The sequence below is a fragment of the Vitis vinifera genome, chromosome 11, assembly GCF_030704535.1.
Source record: "Vitis vinifera cultivar Pinot Noir 40024 chromosome 11, ASM3070453v1".
NCBI lineage: Eukaryota > Viridiplantae > Streptophyta > Magnoliopsida > Vitales > Vitaceae > Vitis > Vitis vinifera.
In genome coordinates, this window is record NC_081815.1 from 17,632,215 (window position 1) to 17,651,567 (window position 19,353).

At 31.3% G+C, this 19,353-nt stretch overlaps 2 protein-coding genes across 2 annotated transcripts; both read right to left on the minus strand.

Annotated features, from left to right (window-relative positions):
• Positions 1–4,623: 4,623 nt before the first annotated feature.
• On the minus strand, positions 4,624–9,013 carry LOC100251312 (accelerated cell death 11). The gene is made up of 4 exons (XM_059740496.1): positions 8,934–9,013; positions 5,038–5,210; positions 4,809–4,949; positions 4,624–4,708 (listed from the first exon to the last, which is right to left on the minus strand). Exons 1-3 carry the CDS (start codon positions 8,994–8,996, stop codon positions 4,814–4,816), a joined length of 372 nt encoding a protein of 123 aa, XP_059596479.1. The 5' UTR covers positions 8,997–9,013; the 3' UTR covers positions 4,624–4,708; positions 4,809–4,813.
• Positions 9,014–13,003: 3,990 nt separating this feature from the next.
• On the minus strand, positions 13,004–14,199 carry LOC132254652 (accelerated cell death 11-like). Its single transcript, XM_059740828.1, has 4 exons — positions 13,910–14,199; positions 13,565–13,737; positions 13,332–13,477; positions 13,004–13,231 (listed from the first exon to the last, which is right to left on the minus strand). The coding sequence occupies exons 1-4, from the start codon at positions 14,096–14,098 to the stop codon at positions 13,113–13,115; spliced, it is 627 nt and encodes a 208-aa protein (XP_059596811.1). The 5' UTR covers positions 14,099–14,199; the 3' UTR covers positions 13,004–13,112.
• Positions 14,200–19,353: the final 5,154 nt, after the last annotated feature.

The window sequence follows — 19,353 nt, forward strand, 5'->3', positions numbered from 1 at the left end:
GATAAGGCATGATCCTTAAAGTAGTTCCATGCTCCTATGAGAATGTGTCTTGGCACAATAGGATAACAATGGACATTCTACCTCCAGGATGCAACAACCAATGTTACTTGTAGAGGTACACTACTTTGTAGAGTAGAGATGATAGCTTTGGATGCTTTGCTCTTCCAAGGACTTGAGAAGGGTGGTAGAAGGAAAGAGAAAAACCACTTAAGGATAGAGTAACAAAAAGAGCTCACAAGGCTTCAAAGGAGAGAAGAATAAAGGAGAGAAGCTTTGAGATGGGATGAAGAAAGACCTAGACTACAACTCTATTTATAAGCTCTCAAGATTGGCTCAAATAGGTAGAATATATGATTGGAGGCATGATTGATCCAACTAATTAGCTAATTGATTTCAACCAATTGCTAATTAATTAAGCCAATCAAGGTGGAAATTGTTGTTGGTTGAGTCCATTAAGACATTTGTTGACCAATAAAACTTAATTAATTGATTTCAATCAATGGCTAATTAAGCCTCTTAAACAATTGTTAATCAATCAAAAGTTTTACACATACACTTTCCAACCATTCCTCACATTGTGCATGAGTGGAGGAATAATAGAGGATGACTGGAGGAAGCATATACTAGAATCTAATGAATAAGAACAGATGCCCTTGGGTTATGAGCCAACCTTAGAATAAGTAGGTTGTGAGTCATAAAAATATGGTGAAAGTTAAATCTGCAATGAACCATAATTTCTTTATGTGAGACAAGGAATTTATTATCCACATTGGTTTCTCAAGTTAGAGTTGTCCATAATGTGTTGATTTTAATAGGCCATAGATCTTACTTGAATATTTATGAGAGCTCTATAGACCTTGCCTAAGTTCTCATAAGAAATGTCCCATTTCTACACTCATATAGGTGAATCTATCAAGCATATCCTGCAATTATAAATGCCACTAATAAGTGATATGGTATTCACTAAGATATGTACTCATCTTCAATCATTGTAGAATACACTCCACCCACACCTTAGGGATGGATTCTCATATATAAGTAGTTGATTAGACTATTTCATAGTCAATAAGTCACTTGCTATTACTGACACGAACCTGCTTCCTTTGATCTCTATTAATGTAAGTTGGGTTACTTATGAGGACTCAAATTCAACACTTCAATGGGCTTTATAGAACCTATTTTAGTGTATTTGGGATACTTTTACTGTTAGTGTCTAAGCAAGTTGCATTTGATTATTTTTGTGTTTGTTTGTATGTTTTAAGTGCAAACTAGACATTAAAATCAATGGAACAAAGTATTTTGAGCTTTAATGGAGATTGTGGGAGAGGTTTCAAGACTTGTGTTTGTTAAAGAAAGCAAGTTTAGAAAGAAGAAATAGTTAAACAAGACCTTGTTCAAGCTTGCATAAATAAATTGGCAAGGAAAAGGCTTGAACAACCTCGAGCAAGAAGAGTTTGACTAGGGGAAGCCCGAGTAAAGAAGGAATCCTGCCTAGAAGAGGCTTAAGCAAGTATGAGCAAAGTGAGCTACACTTGAGCCAACCATGACCTTGCTCATGTGGCCTCACATAATAGGCCAGAACAAGCATGAACACCTCTAAGCAAGTTTCCCAGAGCAGATCTATAGAACAATTCAAGTAGCCATGTAGCCTCACACAAAAAGCTTGAGCAAACATGACCACCTTTAAGCAAGTTTGCTTGAGCAGATTTAGAACAATTCAGGTAGCCATGTAGCTCACACAAAAGGCCTAATAAAAAATGAACACGTTTAAGTAAACATATCTTAGCACACTTGGGTAATTTCAAGTAACACTCAAACATCCACAACTTTGTTTAGACAACTTTTAGCAAACATTACCTAGTTTGAACAACCTTTAAGGGTACTTACTTCAAGGCATATGGCCACGTCTTGAGTTGACATGTGGTAGCAAAGCGGTAAGATACACCAACCCTAGGCTGCCATGTGGTAACTAAAGTGGCAAAAAAAAAAAAAAAAATCATTATTTTAGCTTTTCTAAGAATGTACCGACTTATTTGGTTGAGTATAAAAGGAAAATTCTCAGATTTCAATAGTAGGATTCCATTATTACAGTAAGAGTAAAAGTAGGGTTAATGAGGCTATTTTATCGTAGGAGTAGTAGGTCAGAAAGGCTACCAAAGCTTATGATTTTGACTTTTATCTTCATAAGATAATTAATATTTTGAGTTTATTTTTGTTTTAGAATCTAAGCATAGTTAACATTTCTAGTTGAATCTTCTAGTACAACCATTATTTCAATTTGTAGTTTATTAATGAAATGTTAATTTTTTATTTCTAGTTTTTAAATTTGTAGTTTCAATTTTTTAATTTTTGAATTTTTCTATCTTGAAGTTTCAATTTTGTTCTAACTTAATTTCTTGCTTTGGTTGTTTTATTTATTTATTTTTGTTTTGTGTGTATGTGTGTGTGTGTGTTTTTTTTCTATGTTATTGTTTTTCAATTTCAATATCAATAGTTGGATTTCTTAAGACAGTGAGAGAGTGAGGGAAGATGAGGTAAATCATGCATCATTTTAGTCCTTTAATGTCCTAAATTGATTGTGTTGAGGTTAAGGGAATTCTAGAAAAGGCATGTGTTTGCTGACTAGTTGTGAGGGCTAAAAGACTAGCAACCTTGGGAGTGGATTTCAATTGTGTTGATATGGGTTCACTTGAGCTAAACGCTATCATTTCATTTTGGATTCATTATATGAATCTAATGCCAAAAACATTGGTTTAGTAATATATTTCCCCTCAACCTTAGGTCAAAAGCATCTAGTTTAGGAGAATGATTTAAGCTGAGGGTGATTTCCTTTATGGATCTTTGCCTTTGGTGTTTGATTGTTTTCATATGTTGATTTTGGAAAATTTTATTATTTATTTTTCAATTTCCCTTTATCTTTGTTAAGTTTCCTAAGTTGTCTCCACTTGCAAAGCCATTCACTTTGAATAACCCATTTTTTATATCTCTCTGATTGAAATCATTGGATCCTTGTGGGTTGGACCCATACTCATTGGGTCGGGTACTATTTTGAAGGTTCTTAAGCTCGGTAACACCCACAAAAAATACACTATCAATGTATAATTAAGAAGCTATCCTTACTCCTAACTTTTGTATTAGGTATAAACCACATATGCCACTAATTTTTTACTTAATTGCTTAGTTAAAGGATTGGGCAAATTTAACTATGGCTTACTAAAATCGAAGGATATAATCTCTATCTTAAACAACTACCACCCAATTATGCGCCTTAGACATACGAGACTACTATTTTCATTAAATATTTTATTCTTAGCCTTGGCCATTGCAACCTAAATATCATAGTGCATATACATAGATGACATTGGTCTTATCTATAAAGAAATATCTGCTAATACGTTTTTAAGCCACTTATTGATTACTATTCAAAAAGTACATAATTTGGATGATAAAATATGATATATTTTGCATCTTTTGGATAGTAATCATGTCCTTTTGCTCAATTGACATATTGGTACTCTTGCAATTTTACTAACAAATATTTTGAGTTGTGAAGTTATTTTTAAGGTTAAATTGAAGTAAATTGACAAGAGGATATGGAGTAGCATTTTGTGGAAAGAGGGAAATAAGGTTGTTTGAAAATAAAGTCATTTAAAGGAAGATGAATTGTTGGAGTTCAACTTGTCTTGATAAAAATGCACATGTTTAAGTGATGGTGGTATGCATTTCTCGCATGAAGCAAGCTAAGGTTCACACAACCATGCGAATTGGACTAGTGAGGTACATTTATAAAGAACTTTGTGGTTGAATTTCGCATGTTATATGAAGTTTCACATAGCCATGCCAAATATAGAATCAAAGATCAGTTTAAAAGGGCATTTTCACATGAAGAGGTAGATTCATTAAACTCTTAAAACTAGATTTAATGAAATTAAATAGTTGTATTATATAAATCATTGGAAGATGATTTAAGATGAATTGAATATATAGTTTGAATTGATCATTTGGATTAAATTAATTACCTAATTCGAAGATTCAGGTTTCACTCATAATGGATATTAATCCAATATAAGTGTACGAGAGACTTGTAAATGAGCATATTCAAAGAAACAACATAGACGACCCATTAAAACCTTATTTTTTATTGACAATGTTTGATTTTCACATATTTTAACTCTTTGATATAAAAATTAAATAATTTGAAAATGTATAATTTTCTTACTAATTTTGATTATATTTGATTTTCTTTGTTATTTTTTTATAGGAGAACCAACCATAAAGAAGAAAAAAAAAATCATTTTCCTTAATATGTTTTTTTTTTCTTAGTGTTTTTTGGGAACCAAATATAACCTAAGAGTTACGATAATGGAGAAATACCAATGGACCAACAAAAATGTCATACAATCTTTAGTCATAAGGTGTGAGTTGATCAATGACATAGCGACAGGTTCCTAGACTGCAGTAGAAGAATCTATGAGGGTAGCATCCAACAAATTGCATAAGGATGATAACCCTTGGGGCATTGTCTCGTGTAATTTTGGTCTGAAAACTGTTATACTCCCTATGAAACAAGCTGAAACAGGAGCCAAAGATCAAAACAATTCAAGCAACTCTTCTGCCAGTTCCCTTGAATGAAACAAACTGTCGATGTACTGCACTACTAAAGCTGATGAATCAACAAAGCTTTGCATCTTAGTAGTCATCGAAACCTCTGAAAAGCCACATACAACAATGATATGTAACTTATGGTCGTAATTTTATATCCATGATGTATATATGTCCATAAACAGTTCAAACATGGACTTAATTACCATTTTCATGCAACCATAAGCTTGGCCCTTGTAGGAAGGGCAGGCAGTGAAGCAAAGACGGCAGTTCTGGTAGCCCATCCATGGTATGCAGCAAAGGGCTTCTCGTATGACTTTGAAACCGCACCCACAATTGAGTTCCCTCTGCAAATTAATCAAACCCCCACGTTGTAGTCAATGCAAAAGTCTTAAAATAAATCTATGAATGGAAGGGAAATTTTTATGAACATACCCTCTGGTTACCATCTGCTCGAACATCACACTTAGCATGATGGTTGAACGCTTGACTCTAATCAGGCTTCTTGAGCTGCTATAATGCTTCTTTGCTAAGTTCTGCTCAATTTCTCTATCAATCAAAGTTTCAAGTGTATCATCTGCTCTTGCCCCCTTGTTAAGATCGTTAACCTTTGATGCATACAATATTAAGCCATATCAAATTACAATCTAGTATCCATAAAAGTCTTTCAATATGAATCAGATGAAACCGTATATTTTCTCAACTTGGTATGAATTAATGTTGGCATGTCACCTTGGATAAGAATTCCAACTGAGCAAACTTGAAAGGAAGGCCTAAGTAGCCAACGAAAGTGGAGCCAACACGACATCCTTGAACAAGTGTTATGCCTGTAACAGCCTATTAATTCTCTTGGAAGTCTCTCTTCTATAGAAACTTTTTTTTTAATTTTTTTATTCACTAATATAATTTATATTGTGAGAAGTATATAACTTGGACATAGATTAGTCTTTAAATTTTATTAATCAAAAGCATTTTTATTCATTCCATAGACTTAAATGTACAAAGTTGTAATTATCACACAAATAATAAATGACAAATAATCAACAAAATTAGAACCAATGAGAGAGAGAGAGAGAGAGAGAGAGAGAGATTTTAGTCAAAAACGTTGGCTTGGGTTTATATATGAATAAGACACAAAGAAGAAGACATGATGTGAAGACAAACTTTAAGTCTATGTAATTTGTTAAATTCTAAAGAAATCCTTAAAAGCTTGGTAGGTTGGGAAGGTTTTTCCATGAGAACGAGTACTTAGGGTGGTAGGCATCATGTGAAAGTCTATCTAATATACTAAATTGTAAAGGAATAATTGAATTTAATACTGCAACTGGGCAAGTTGGGTAGGATTTGTAGCCTATTCAAATCAAATTTGAAATTAAAAAATTTGGAGCTCTATTTAGTGGAGGTGTTTAATCCAAGCTCCACTTGGGGTGTATTTTTTTAAGCATTGGGTTAGAGTTGAGTAAGACTTTGATGTCAAGTTGCCTCTAAAAATCAAATTTCATCAAGTCAATCCATAATATTCTATTTTACCTTGTTGACTTTATTTCATAGATAAAATTTAAATATTAAATGATATAACAATTTAATAAGTGAATAAAAATCTTTTTAGGAAAAAATACTACATGATTGATTTTAAAACATATAAAATGTATATTAATATATAAATTATAAAGTTATATAAATATTAAATCCTTTTGGAATTATGCAAAGAATACCTAAATACTTGATCCGAGCCTAATCTAAAATGAGTTTAAGTTAAATAATCTAATTGGATTACCTAGGCTTTTTGATTGGAGCTTGACCTAAATCAAGTTTGAGTTAAAAAAAAAAAAAAAAAAAAAACAAACTCAATCCAAGAACAAATTTTGATTATTCAAGTCTATCCAAATTAATATCAGGTTGGATTAGGTCAAGTAAACCAAGTTATCTCCCAAACTAAAATTGACTGGAAGAGCTTCACAATTAAGTTTGTAGAATTTGGAATATTTGATTAAAAAGGGCAAAACAACCCAAAGTTAATTTATAAAACTATCCTTTGAGAAATAATACAAAAAAGGGATTAATCTTAGAATTTCATTATAATTCTAGAAATTGCATTTAGAAGAAAAAGCTAATGAAGATTCATTATCACAAACAAGCAAAAACAAACATTTCGAGATTTTTCATGGAAATATCAATGAAAAATTGGATATCGATGAGTAGCAAGAAAAAATAGGGAAGAAATCTTGGTTGATCAATTTTTCAAAACAATTCGTCAACAAAAAATCATTGATTTATCGATGATATATAGGCTAATATCGAAAATTTCTGGAAGCTAATTGAACCATGCTTTCCCATTATAGAAAATCATTAATATTTATCCATTTATTTTTATTTTATTTGTGGCAGACCATTTCAATCCATTTGTGCATGCATCTTAGTTCATTCGGAGGAAACATAATATAAGCCCTTTCACAAGTTAGAAATCTATGGGTCGTTTCATAAAAATAAAAAACAAAAAACTTGTTTAAATAATTTTTTTTTGTTTTGATTTTATAAAAATTAAATTAAATTTATATAACATTAATTAAATTTTATTAAAGTGTTATTAAAAATGAAAATGGTTTTATAATCATAAATAAATTTAAAAATTAATACTTTTTAATAAAACATGAATAATAATATTATAATAAAATCATAAATGATATTTTTTTTTTGTAAAAAAATACACTTAATATATATTAGAAGTATAAGAAAATTAACATCTTCATAAATTTTATTTAAAATAAATAACAATTAAAGTTTAATTTTTTTAATATATAAATGAGTCAAATTTATATTACATGTATACATTTAGTACTCAATTATATCCTATTAGAATAGATTCAGGAATATCCAAATTATAGGTATTGTAATTTAAACACTTAAATCTACAATATTTATATTTCATATACTTCCCTTGTTTAGATCTGAAAATTCCTATGATAATTTTCAAGGATCAAGGATTTGTCATTCCTACAACTAAAGCCATCAATGTCTAATCCACCCACCAACAAGCCTTTTTTAATGCACTTCCATTCTAAGCTTCAAAGGCTCCACCTTAATTTGTGCACCATACACACCACACACTCAAACACAAGATGAGATTTATGGATTCTAAATCTTATGGAAGAACACTCTCTAGATTACATAACTCTCCAATAGGGTTCTCTAGTTAAATTGACCAACAACACTTAGTATGAAGGGCAAAAAAGTGCCCAACGGTTATTAAATGAGGCATTAGATGCTCCTACAAATAGTAGACTGGGTTGACCATGACAAACCAGACCTCGAAGGATCAAATATCACAATTTAAAAGCATTAAAAAATTAGGCAGATGGAAGGAGGCCAACCCAATTAGACTTTGACTGGCTGAGCAGCCTCAATAAACTACATAAAACTGAAAATGCTTGAAGGAAAGAGAATACCATGTGGACTTGAGACGGGCCACAAAGACTGTAAAATGATAAAAAAATACCCATCTTCCAAAAAAATGTACCAAATGAGGCCAAATATTAAGATATAGCCTAAATATGATCAGCCATGTAAAAATGCTCACATACATTTACAAAAATATACTTTTAAACATTTGAGAGAAGCCCCCAAAAAGTTGAGCAAATTTTCTAAAATTAAATTAAAATATAAATCTTAGCCTTCACACAATCAATGAGTCAACCCTAGGGCTATAGTTGGTTCTCGGAAAGTACTAGGAAGAGGAAAAAAAATGTCAAATATAATTTTCTCACTTTTAGTTTTATTATAGAAAATGAGAAAAAAGAAAATGTAATTAATTAAAATTATTAAGAAATTTTTATATTTTAAAATTATTTAATTTTTATATAGACAATTAAATAAGTGAAAAAAGTTTGAAGAAATATATAAAAATGATTTATTGACTTTAAAATAATTTTTTTCTTCATTTTTTTTTATTTCCTTTTACTTTTCCTCTTTATTTTCTTTCCTTTACATTTTCCTTGAAACTTTTTGGGAACCAAACATAAACTAAGATACCTTATTTCGTGAAATTTCCAATACTCTATACTTTATTGCCTCGGCATAAGAGAAAGGTCTTCTTCTACAAAGGCCATACAATATCGACAAGTTGTAGGTTCTCTTTAATATTTTTCTCTTTTACCCAACAAGATATCTCCTTTATTGTCAACAAGCTCGCTCAATTTATGCATTGTCATATTAAAACTATCAATTGTTCGAAAGCGAACCTTTTCATTATCTCAAGTATACCATGTATTACGGTCTTTCTAACCACAGATGAAAACACATACTTAGAAGGTTTGACAAAAATTATATTTTACCTTTAGGTATGGAGGCTTGCCCACAATTGCCCGTGCTATGGACCTATGGAGTGGTACACCCATCTTTGCCCTTGAAATAGAAGGCTGAAAAAAAGAGGCATATCCCCTTTAGGTATGACATTAGCATCAATAATGTAAGTATTTATTACTTGCAAAATTGGTGTATCCTACTGTCTATCCATATTTTCTTGTCCATTTAGAACATAAAAAAAGGTTCCCATCCAAGGAAGTTTATTTATCACTTGTAGAATTTATCTACTGCTTCCATATTTTTTATGCTTTTATTTAAGGGAACTCAATATAAATTAAAGAAGAAGAAATAGGCAAGGAGTCGATGAAGTTTGGTTGGATGTGAAGCAGTCCAATATACCTAATATTATTTACAAGCAAAATCTCGGTCACAATTCTAATTGTGGATCACAGTGCCTACTAGGCACTGAAGTAAAATTTGTATAAATATAAAGAAATGAATACGTTATAGGGGAAAAAAAAACAAGTATTTTGAAAGAGAGTTATGGTTTTTATTTGGTCTTATTTTGGATAGTTTGTATTTCTACTAACTGATTGAAGAATCTTTGAATGGTGGGTAAAATTATAACATCTTATTAAAAGTATTATAGAGAATGGACCTAGACATAATACATGTTTGAACCAGGATGATGTACATTTGTGCATTACTGCATTTAAGTTAAATGTTGAAGAGCATGGACAAACCAATACACACCATAGAAACAAAAAAAAAAAGAAATGTACCATGACATTCATTTCAAAGAAATATTGTTTGTGATTATATTTTATAAAAGAACAAAGGAGCAGGAGGGGAAATCTTAAACATGAAGTAATAATGAAGCTTGGAGATGCAGAGAAGAAAATGTATCAACATGAAGATTCCGTCCAAAGGTTTATAACAAAAATATTTGTACCCAAATCATAGTACCAAAAACAATTTGTTTGTAATTAAGAATGAACAATGAAATTAAAAGTAAAATTAACATTAGGGCTAACACCAAATCTAGACAAGAAGAAAAAATGTAAAATTAAAAATTGGGGCTAATACAAATATGAACAAGAAGCCAAAAAAAATGTATATATATATATATATATATATACAAAAAGGAGAAGAGAAAGATACCTTTGCATATTAATTAGTTGCCATTTTTCATATCCATTGCCACCATTGTTTCTCATCTTTTTTCATAGTTGCATCATCCTTGTCATCTTAATCCCCATCCTCTTTCTTATTAACCTCTTAATTTTCAATTGGAAGCACAAAATAAGATAAGGCAAATGCAATGCTAGCAAAGTCATAGAGAAAAGAATCAAACAAAAAAGCCAATAGAAAAGCATTGATAAAAAAAAAAAATACAAACAAGAGATAACTAAATGGTATAGAAAATCTAAGGAAAAATTAAAATAGATGAAAGGAAAAAGTGATTAAGTAATAGGTAGAACAAGGGTTAAAAATAAAAATAAAAAACAGAGTAGATCTCCTATATTGGATGGTGGAAAAGTGAACAAAAAATAAAATAAAATTGTTAATCTAACTTCTTGTGGATCAAACAAGTACCTCGAAATTAAAGTTCACTGAATTATAAAATGTTCATAGAATATGAAAAAGGATGCAGGGAATGGTAAAGAGAAGAGGCAGCTAATCAATGAAACACATAGGAAAAAGGTTTAAAGCTCATTTTGATACAATTCATATTTTTTATTTGTGAAAAACAGAAAGTAATAGTAAATTGAATATAAAATGTAGGAGCACTTTCCTAAAAAGTACAAACTTTATCTTAAGTTCTTAAAAATCAATTTTAAAACATGTAGTGATAAAAATTATTTGATACATTAATTTTTTTTTAAATAGTTTTAAAAACTCATCGTATTTTTAAGATGAAGCTCTGAGAGTTCTTGAATGTTGCATAGAAGTTATGATCATTTTATGTTTTTAAAATAAAAAAACAAGAAATGCATCCAAAGCACAATTAGTATTATATTTATTTGGAAATCAAAACTGAGATTAAATTTCGAGGGAGGGGAATGGAATATGAAAGAAACATTCTATCTCATGATAGTTTGTAAGAGAAAATGTAAAGAAAAGGAAATCTTTTAAATTCGGAGATGCAAAGAAGAAAGTGGATGAACATCAAGATTCAATGCAAAGCTTTATAACAAAATATTCCTAGAATTTTTAGCAAATATATAGTGTTTTTTTTTATTTATAACTCACGTAAAGTTGAACGTAGAGATAGCCTTGTAAGTAAGAAGTGGAGTGTAAGTAAGAAGGGGCAGGTTTTGATATCAGTTATAATGGGAAGAAGAAAGAGATGCATGCTATGCATGGAGGGTTGGCAAAAGGTAATTTTTCAAAATTTGTGTAATCCTAAATACGCCTACCCTAATCATAGCCAGCTAAATACATAACAAGTGTAACATATTTCTAATGATAGTAAAAAAGAATTTAAAGATTTTTAAGATTAAATTTATAGAAAAGAATAATCACTTCTCAATTACAAAAATTGCAATGATAATTCAAAAAAAGGCATAAACCAACTACTCATTTCTCTCTCAAAATTTAAAGATAACTCCGACACAAATCTTCAAAACCCATATCTCTCAAAATCTTCAAAACTTATCCTAGGTTATGTTTGGTTCCCAAAAAATACTAAGAAAAAAAAATGTAAAGGAAAATGATTTTTTCATGTTTGGTTGTAGTATGAAAAATATAAAATAAAATCAAATATAATTTAAACTAATTGAAAACTTATATATTTTTAAATTATTTAATCTTTATATTGATGAGTTAAAATAAATAAAATGAGTTTGAAGTAAAAAAAAAAATTATTAATTTTTAATCTATTTTGTTATTTTCTTTCTACTTTTTCTTTCCCTTACATTTTTCTTCAAATTTTCTCGACAACCAAAACTCTATGCATTTATCAATTTCAAAATAACACCGAAACAATCAAAAAATAAAACGATACATTTCTCCATAAATCTAAAATTTCTTCACAACTAATTCTTCCTATACAAACAAACACCCTAACCAGATAATTCAACCATCAATAACGCAACATATTCGTTAAATTGAGATAAAAATTTCAAAAATAAAAAGCCAACAAATCATCAAAATTTTTTGATTTCTCAACTTTGAAACTAACCTAAACAGGGAAACAACTTAGACAAATTTTGTAAGGAACTCTGAGTTGTTCTCACCTTCTCTCTTTGTTCTTTGCCTTTCCTCATAGGCAATTAAATGGCTATGTTAAATGCAATTTCACGATGAGTGCAGTTTCACGACGGAATGGAGAAATTGAAACCCTAAAAAGGTAGAAGGTTGTTCCCGAGATCTCAATTGGCAAGAAAACCCAGAAAATTGCAACTGATAAGAGTTGTTGAAAACTATCGAATTTTTGGTCAACATCGATAGTCATCGAAGGAGTTGCCGATGAGAGGTAGATGTGGGTATTGATACAGAGTGTGGGGAACGTGGGTTCTAAGCATTTTGGAAAAATAGGGGTAGCTTATATAATTAAGCAAAAGATGGCACTTTTAAAGGGCGCCAATGTTGAGCTCTTCCATCAACCATGCTTTCAGAAGGCACCATTATTTAAATTTCATGTTATAATGACATTTATAAAAGCGTCATTATTTAAAAACGCCATTATTTTTCCTACAAAGCTCCAAGGAAGAGTAAGCGCCAATAATAGTCATTTTTAATAATAAATAATGACATTTTTTAAAAGCACCAGGAAATAAAGCGTTGTTAATTTAATTTTTTGTAGTAATGGGAAGGAAAGAAAAATAGAGAGAAAAAGTAGAAGGAAAGAAAAAATGAAGAAAAAAATATTTAAGGTCAATAAATTATTTTAAATTCATTTGACATATTTTCCTTGTTATGTTTTTTTTTTTTTTTTTTTTTTGCTAGTGTTTTTTGGGAATGAAACATAAACTAAGAGTTGCATTAATGGAGAGTGACCAATGGACCTGCAAAAATGTCGTACAATCTTTAGTCATAAGGTGTGAGATGATCAATGACATAGCAACAGGTTCCTAGACTGTGGTAGAAGACACTATGAGGGTAGCATCCAACAAATTGCATTAGGATGATAACCCTTGGGGCATTGTCTTTGGTCTGAAAAGTGTTATACTCCCCATGAAACAAGCTGAAACAGGAGCCGAAGATCAAATCAATTCAAGCAACTCTTCTGCCAGTTCTCTTGAATGAAACAAACTGTCGATGTACTGCACTAATAAAGCTGATGAATCAACAAAGCTTTGCATCTTAGTAGTCATCGAGACCTCTGAAAAGCCACATACAACAATGATATGCAAATTATGGTCATAATTTTATATACATGATGTGTATATGTCCATAAACAGTTAAAACATGGACTTAATTACCATTTTCACGCAACTTCTTCATAAGCTTGGCCCTTGTAGGAAGAGCAGGCAGCGAAGCAGAGACGGCAGTTCTGGAAGCCCATCCATGGTATGCAGCAAAGGACTGCTCGTATGACTTTGAAACCGCACCTTTAATGGAGTTTTCTCTGAAAATCAATCAAACCCCGTTTCGTAATCCATGCAAAAATGTCTCAAATTCATCAATAAATTGAAGGAAACTTGTATGAACATACCCACTACTTAGCATTTCCTCAAACATCACCTTCAGCATGTTGATTGAACGCTTCACTCTGATCAAGCTTCTTGAGCCGCTATAAGGCTTCTTAGCACACTGCTGTTCAATTTCTCGATCAATCATAGTTTCTAGTGTATCATCTGGCCTTGCTCCGTTCTTAAGATCATTAACCTTTCATGCATATGTACATACATTAAGTTAATTATATCGAACTATAACCTTGTACATATCCAATAACACGTTACATGCATACATGTTTATAAGTAATCAAAATGGTTCGGATGAAGGAATAATATAGTACTGCAAGGAGTTGATACACATTAAAATTGGCCCATGCCATTACCTTGGATGACAATTCCATCTGAGCAAACTTGAAAGGAGGGCCGAAGTAGCCAATGAAAAGGTAGCCAACACGACATCCGTGAACAAGACGATGGACCTCAAGTCTTGGTGTTGAAGAATTCACACAATCTGCCAACTCTTTCGTGGTGTCTGCAATCCTTGTAAGCAGCTTCTCTCTTTTCCCCTCCATTGAAGACAATATAGTCTTCACTTGTTCTAATGAAATGAACCCGAAGTCTCCATGGAACCAGTGTTATGCCTGTAACAGCCTATTAATTCTCTTGGAAGTCTCTCTTCTATAGAAACTTTTTTTTCTTTTTTCTTTTTCACTAATATAATTCATATTGTGAGAAGTATATGACTTGGACATAGATTAGTCTTTAAATTTTATAAATCAAAAACATTTTTATTCATTCCATAGACTTAAATGTACAAAGTTGTAATTATCACACAAATAATAAATGACAAATAATCAACAAAATTGGAACCAACGAGAGAGAGCGAGAGAGAGAGAGATATTTTATGTAAAGAAAAGTCAACCACATTGGCTTGGGTTTATATATGAATAAGACACAAAGAAGAAGACATGATGTGAAGACAAACTTAAGTCTATGTAATTTGTTAAATTATAAAGAAATCCTTAAATAATATTAAGCTTGGTAGGCATGATGTGAAAGTCTATCTAATATACTAAATTGTAAAGGAATAATTGAATTTAATACCGTAACTGGGCAAGTTGGGTAGGATTTGTAGCCTGTTCAAATCAAATTCGAAATTAAAACATTTGGAGCTCTATTTAGTAGAGGTGTTTAATCCAACCTCCACCTGGGAAGTATTTTTTTAAGCATTGGGTTAGAGTTGAGTAAGATTTTGATGTCAAGTTGCATTAGTAAAAATCAAATTTCATCAAGTCAATCCATAATATTATATTTTACCTTGTTGACTTTATTTCATAGACAAAATTTAAATATTAAATGAGAAAACAATTTAATAAGTGAATAAAAATCATTTTAGGAAAACAAAATACCACTTGATCAATTTTAAAACATATAAAATGTACATGAATATATAAATTATAAAGTTATATAAATATTAAATCGTTTTGAAATTATGCAGAGAATACCCAAATACTTGACCCGAGTCTAACCTAAATTAAGTTTGAGTTAAACAATCTAATTGGATTACCTAGACTTTGTGATCGAAGCTTGACCTAAATCAAGTTTGAGTTAAAACAAACAAACAAACAAACAAACTCAATCCAAGAACAAATTTTGGTTATTCAAGCCTATCCAAATTAATATTGGGTTGGATTAGGTCAAGTAAACCAAGTTATCTCCCAAACTAAATTGATCGGAAGAACTTCACAATGAAGTTTGTAGAATTTGGAATATTTGATTAAAAAGGGTAAAACAACCCAAAGTTAATTTATAAAACTATCTTTTGAGAACTAATAGAAAAAAGAGATTAATTTTAGAATTTCATTATAATTCTAGAAATTGCATTTAGAAGAAAAAGCTAATGGAGATTCATCATCACAAACAAGCAAGGACAAGCATTAAAAGATTTTTCATCGAAATATCAATGAAAAATCGGATATCAACGAAAAATTGGATATCAACGACTAGCAACAAAAAATCTTGGTTGATCAATTTTTCAAAACAATTCATCAACAAAAAATCGTTAATTTATCGATGATATATAGGCTAATATTGAAAATTTTGAGAAGCTAATTGAACCGTGCTTTCCCATTATAGAAAATCATTGATGTATTCACCATTTATCCATGATCTTTTTGTCTATAATTACCATTTATTTTTATTTTTATTTTTAAAAGTTTATATTATCCTTTTATTTTAAATTATTTTCTATATTTATCACATTAATTCATAAAAATTGATATTTTCATCCTTAAAAACAAGATGCATAAAAACTAATCCAATTCTTAGAATTTTTTTTGGCTTATATCGATAGCCTTGTTTATAGGATTTAGACCTATTAGAACCTCAATATCTCACGACAAAGAAAAAATAAAACAAGACTATAAACCTAAATTTATGACTTGAACTAACTTCTCTTTTCTTCCTTTTGTAATTAAACTTTGAAGAGACCTCTTCATCCCCTTGATTTTTATAAATTGTGGTAGACCATTTCAATCCATTTGTGCATCTTAGTTCATTTGGAGGAAACATAATATAAGTCTTTTCATAGGTTAGAAATCTACGGGTCGTTTCATAGAAACAAAAAACAAAAAACTTGTTTAAATAAATTAATTTTTTTGTTTTGATTTTATAAAAATTAAATTAAATTTATATAACATTAATTAAATTTTATCAAAGTGTTATTAAAAATGACAATGGTTTTATAATTATAAATAAATTAAAAAATTTATAGTTTTTAATAAAACATGAATAATAATATTATAATAAAATCATAAATGATATTTTTTTAATAAAAAAAATGCACTTAGTATATATTAGAAGCATAAGAAAATTAACATCTTTGGAAATTTTATTTAAAATAAATAACAAATAAAGTTAATTTTTTTTAATATATAAATGAGTCAAATTTATATTATATGTATACATTTAGTACTCAATTATATCCGATTTGAATAGACTCGGGAATATCCAAATCATAGGTATTGTAATTTAAACACTTAAATCTACAATATTTATATTTCATATGCTTCCCTTGTGTAGATCTAAAAATTCATATGATAATTTTGCATGCATCTTTTAAGGATCAAGGATTTGTCATTCCTACAACTAAAGCCATCAATGTTTAATCCACCCACCAACAAGCCTTTTTTAATGCACTTCCATTCTAAGCTTGAAAGGCTCCACCTTAATTAATTTGTGCACCATGCACACCACACACTCAAACACAAGTTGAGATTTATGGATTCTAAATGCACTTAACCTCATCTAAGAGTATAAATACATTTAAATCTCATGGAAGAACACTCTCTAGATTATAACTCTCCAATGGGGTTCTTTAGTTAAATTTGAAGGGAATTAGGCCAAATTCCCAACCTGTGAGAAACAAAAAAATAGAGAAAACATACACCAAAGAAAAAAACAATTACACGCACAAGACAATATTTACGTGGTTCGGCAATTTGCCTACGTCAACGGAATTGCAAGGATATCACTATTATCAAGAAAGAATACAGAGTACCACACTCGACTACAATCTTTTCTCTCTATATATAAAACACGACAACACCACACTAAAAAACCCTAATTACAAAAGGTGGTTCCACAATGGGCTATCAGCCCAAGCCTTCACTCCATGGACTAAGCCTAAGTAAATCTCCCATTAAAAAACCACGCAATATTATTCGGGTCGGGTTGTCAAACCGGATCAAACAAAACTAGGCTCCATAAAGCCCGACAAATCTCTCACTTGGAGACTAGTTCAATCACCAACATCAAACCGCTATCCTCCAAGAAACAATCCCTCATCCCTGCAACTCATCCTCATGTCCTCAAGCCAGAAGACCAATTGAAGCTGCGCACAACTTCAACTTCTCAATAGTGACACCCTTAGTCAACATGTCTGCCGGGTTCTTAGATCCACAAATCTTCTCAAGTATTACCAGTTTATCTTCAACAAGGTAATGGATAAAGTGGTATTTTGTTTATATATGCTTCGACTATGAATGAAAAGCAGAATTTTTGGCAAGAAAAATTGCACTCTAACTATCACTGTGTAAAATGCCCATATCTTGCTTCTTACCCAATTCATCTAAGAAACCATGTAGCCAAATCATCTCCTTTCTAGCTTCAATTGCTGCAACATACTCAGCTTCTATAGTAGACAAAGTAACAATCTTCTATAGATTTGAAGCCCATGATATAGTTGTACCACTTAGAGTAAAAACAAACCCAGTAGTACTCTTTCTACTATCAATATCACCAGCAAAATCAGCATCTACATAACCCTGCAGTTTCAAACTTGCACCCGTGAAGCAAAGTGTAGACCCTTTATTTTGTCTTCCTCGCACATGTCGTTTACAACAATTCCCTGGTGGCCCATTATTACTCGCGTAGCCTATCTACTCTAAGCCACCTTGGGGACTATGGTTGAGGGATTTATCGAACTCTATTGCAACTCCTGGTAGCCCATTTAGACTTAGATACACTTAAGCACCACCCTAGGCCCACTTAGGCCCTTTAAGCCCATTAGGCACCACCCTAGGCCTATTTAGGTACACCTAGCCCATTAGGCACCACACTTGGCTCATTTAGGCACCCTAGGCCCACCAGGCACTTTCCACTTAGAGTCACTTAGATCTTTCCAAGGATAAGTTCCGCTTAGATGTTCTTATAGCCCTAGATCACTTAGGTTAGCTCTTGGTTTTGATTGCCTGTTTTTCTAGATTAGGTAAGTATTTAGCTTGATCTTGATTTTTGATTGCATCAAATGAATTTTTAATCTTTGGTTGTAGGAGTTGAATTCTTTTTATCCTTTATTGCTATCTATTGCATCATATTAAAGTGTGGATTTTATTTATTTATTTATTTATTTTATTGCATGATTTGATATTTATATTTATATTTATTCATTTTTATCTATTTATTTATTTATTTATTCTTTAGAAAATTGCATAAGATCGAACTCTCTAATTCCTAAATTACATGAATTGATATTTTGTTTTCCTTATACATACGCGATAGTGATCTTTTCTATTTTCCTTTCCTTTTAATTTTAAATTGCATAATTTTTATTTTCCATTGCTCTTGCATGGCTTTTACTTTCTGTCTTTATTTTCTTGCATGGGATATCACATATGAGATATGGTGGATTGGAAGGAGAGCACCACGACCTGCACCACTTAAAAGGCTCCTCCACGCATAGATTGGTATGCATTGTCTAAAATTCGGAGGATCTCCATAAAGGCAGCCTACAGATGGAAAGCTAGCGTGCCTCTATTGGATTAGGGAGGTTTATCAACGGAGATGGCTTCTTTAGGAAAGGAAACTTGGAGGTTGTGATTGAGAGATATTCAGTCCACGTTTGAAAAAAAGAAAATAAAGAAAGAAAAGAAAGGCCCGGGATGGATATAGATAGAGAGTGAGTTTACGTTCAAGGAAGAGGGATTATTTTCTAAGCATGAGAGTGCAGCCGCGTGATTGAGGAGAAGAAAGATCATTTTCCGGGCTGGTGAGTTGTCTTCCCATGTTGGCAGGGTACTAGAGAGGAAGGAAAAGAAAAAAAAAGGAAGGAAGACACACGATGGACAGGAGAAAGAAAGAATTCAGGCTGTGATTTTTTTTGGAAGAGAGATCAATCAATGTTTGAATGAGATTAGAGGCTGCTGTTTTGGAACGGAGAGAAGCGACTGTTTGTTGATTCATCGGAGATAGACCCTGTGATTGGGAAGGTGCATAGAGACCGACCTCATTGAATCTTGAAGGAGCAGCAGCCGCAACATTCTGAAGA

Bases quoted from the DNA above. Each gene is read 5' to 3' on its own strand.
- LOC100251312 (XM_059740496.1), bottom strand. From the start codon at position 8,996: ATGGGTGTACCACTCCATAGGTCCATAGCACGGGCAATTGTGGGCAAG. The intron at 5,211-8,933 runs GTAAAATATAAT...TATGCATCAAAG, and splicing joins GCAAGCCTCCATACCTAAAG to GTTAACGATCTTAACAAGGG. The intron at 4,950-5,037 runs GTATGTTCATAA...ATTAATTTGCAG, and splicing joins GAGCAGATGGTAACCAGAGG to AGGGAACTCAATTGTGGGTG.
- LOC132254652 (XM_059740828.1), bottom strand. From the start codon at position 14,098: ATGGAGGGGAAAAGAGAGAAGCTGCTTACAAGGATTGCAGACACCACG. The intron at 13,478-13,564 runs GTATGTTCATAC...ATTGATTTTCAG, and splicing joins GAGGAAATGCTAAGTAGTGG to AGAAAACTCCATTAAAGGTG. The intron at 13,232-13,331 runs GTAATTAAGTCC...GTGGCTTTTCAG, and splicing joins GAAGAAGTTGCGTGAAAATG to AGGTCTCGATGACTACTAAG.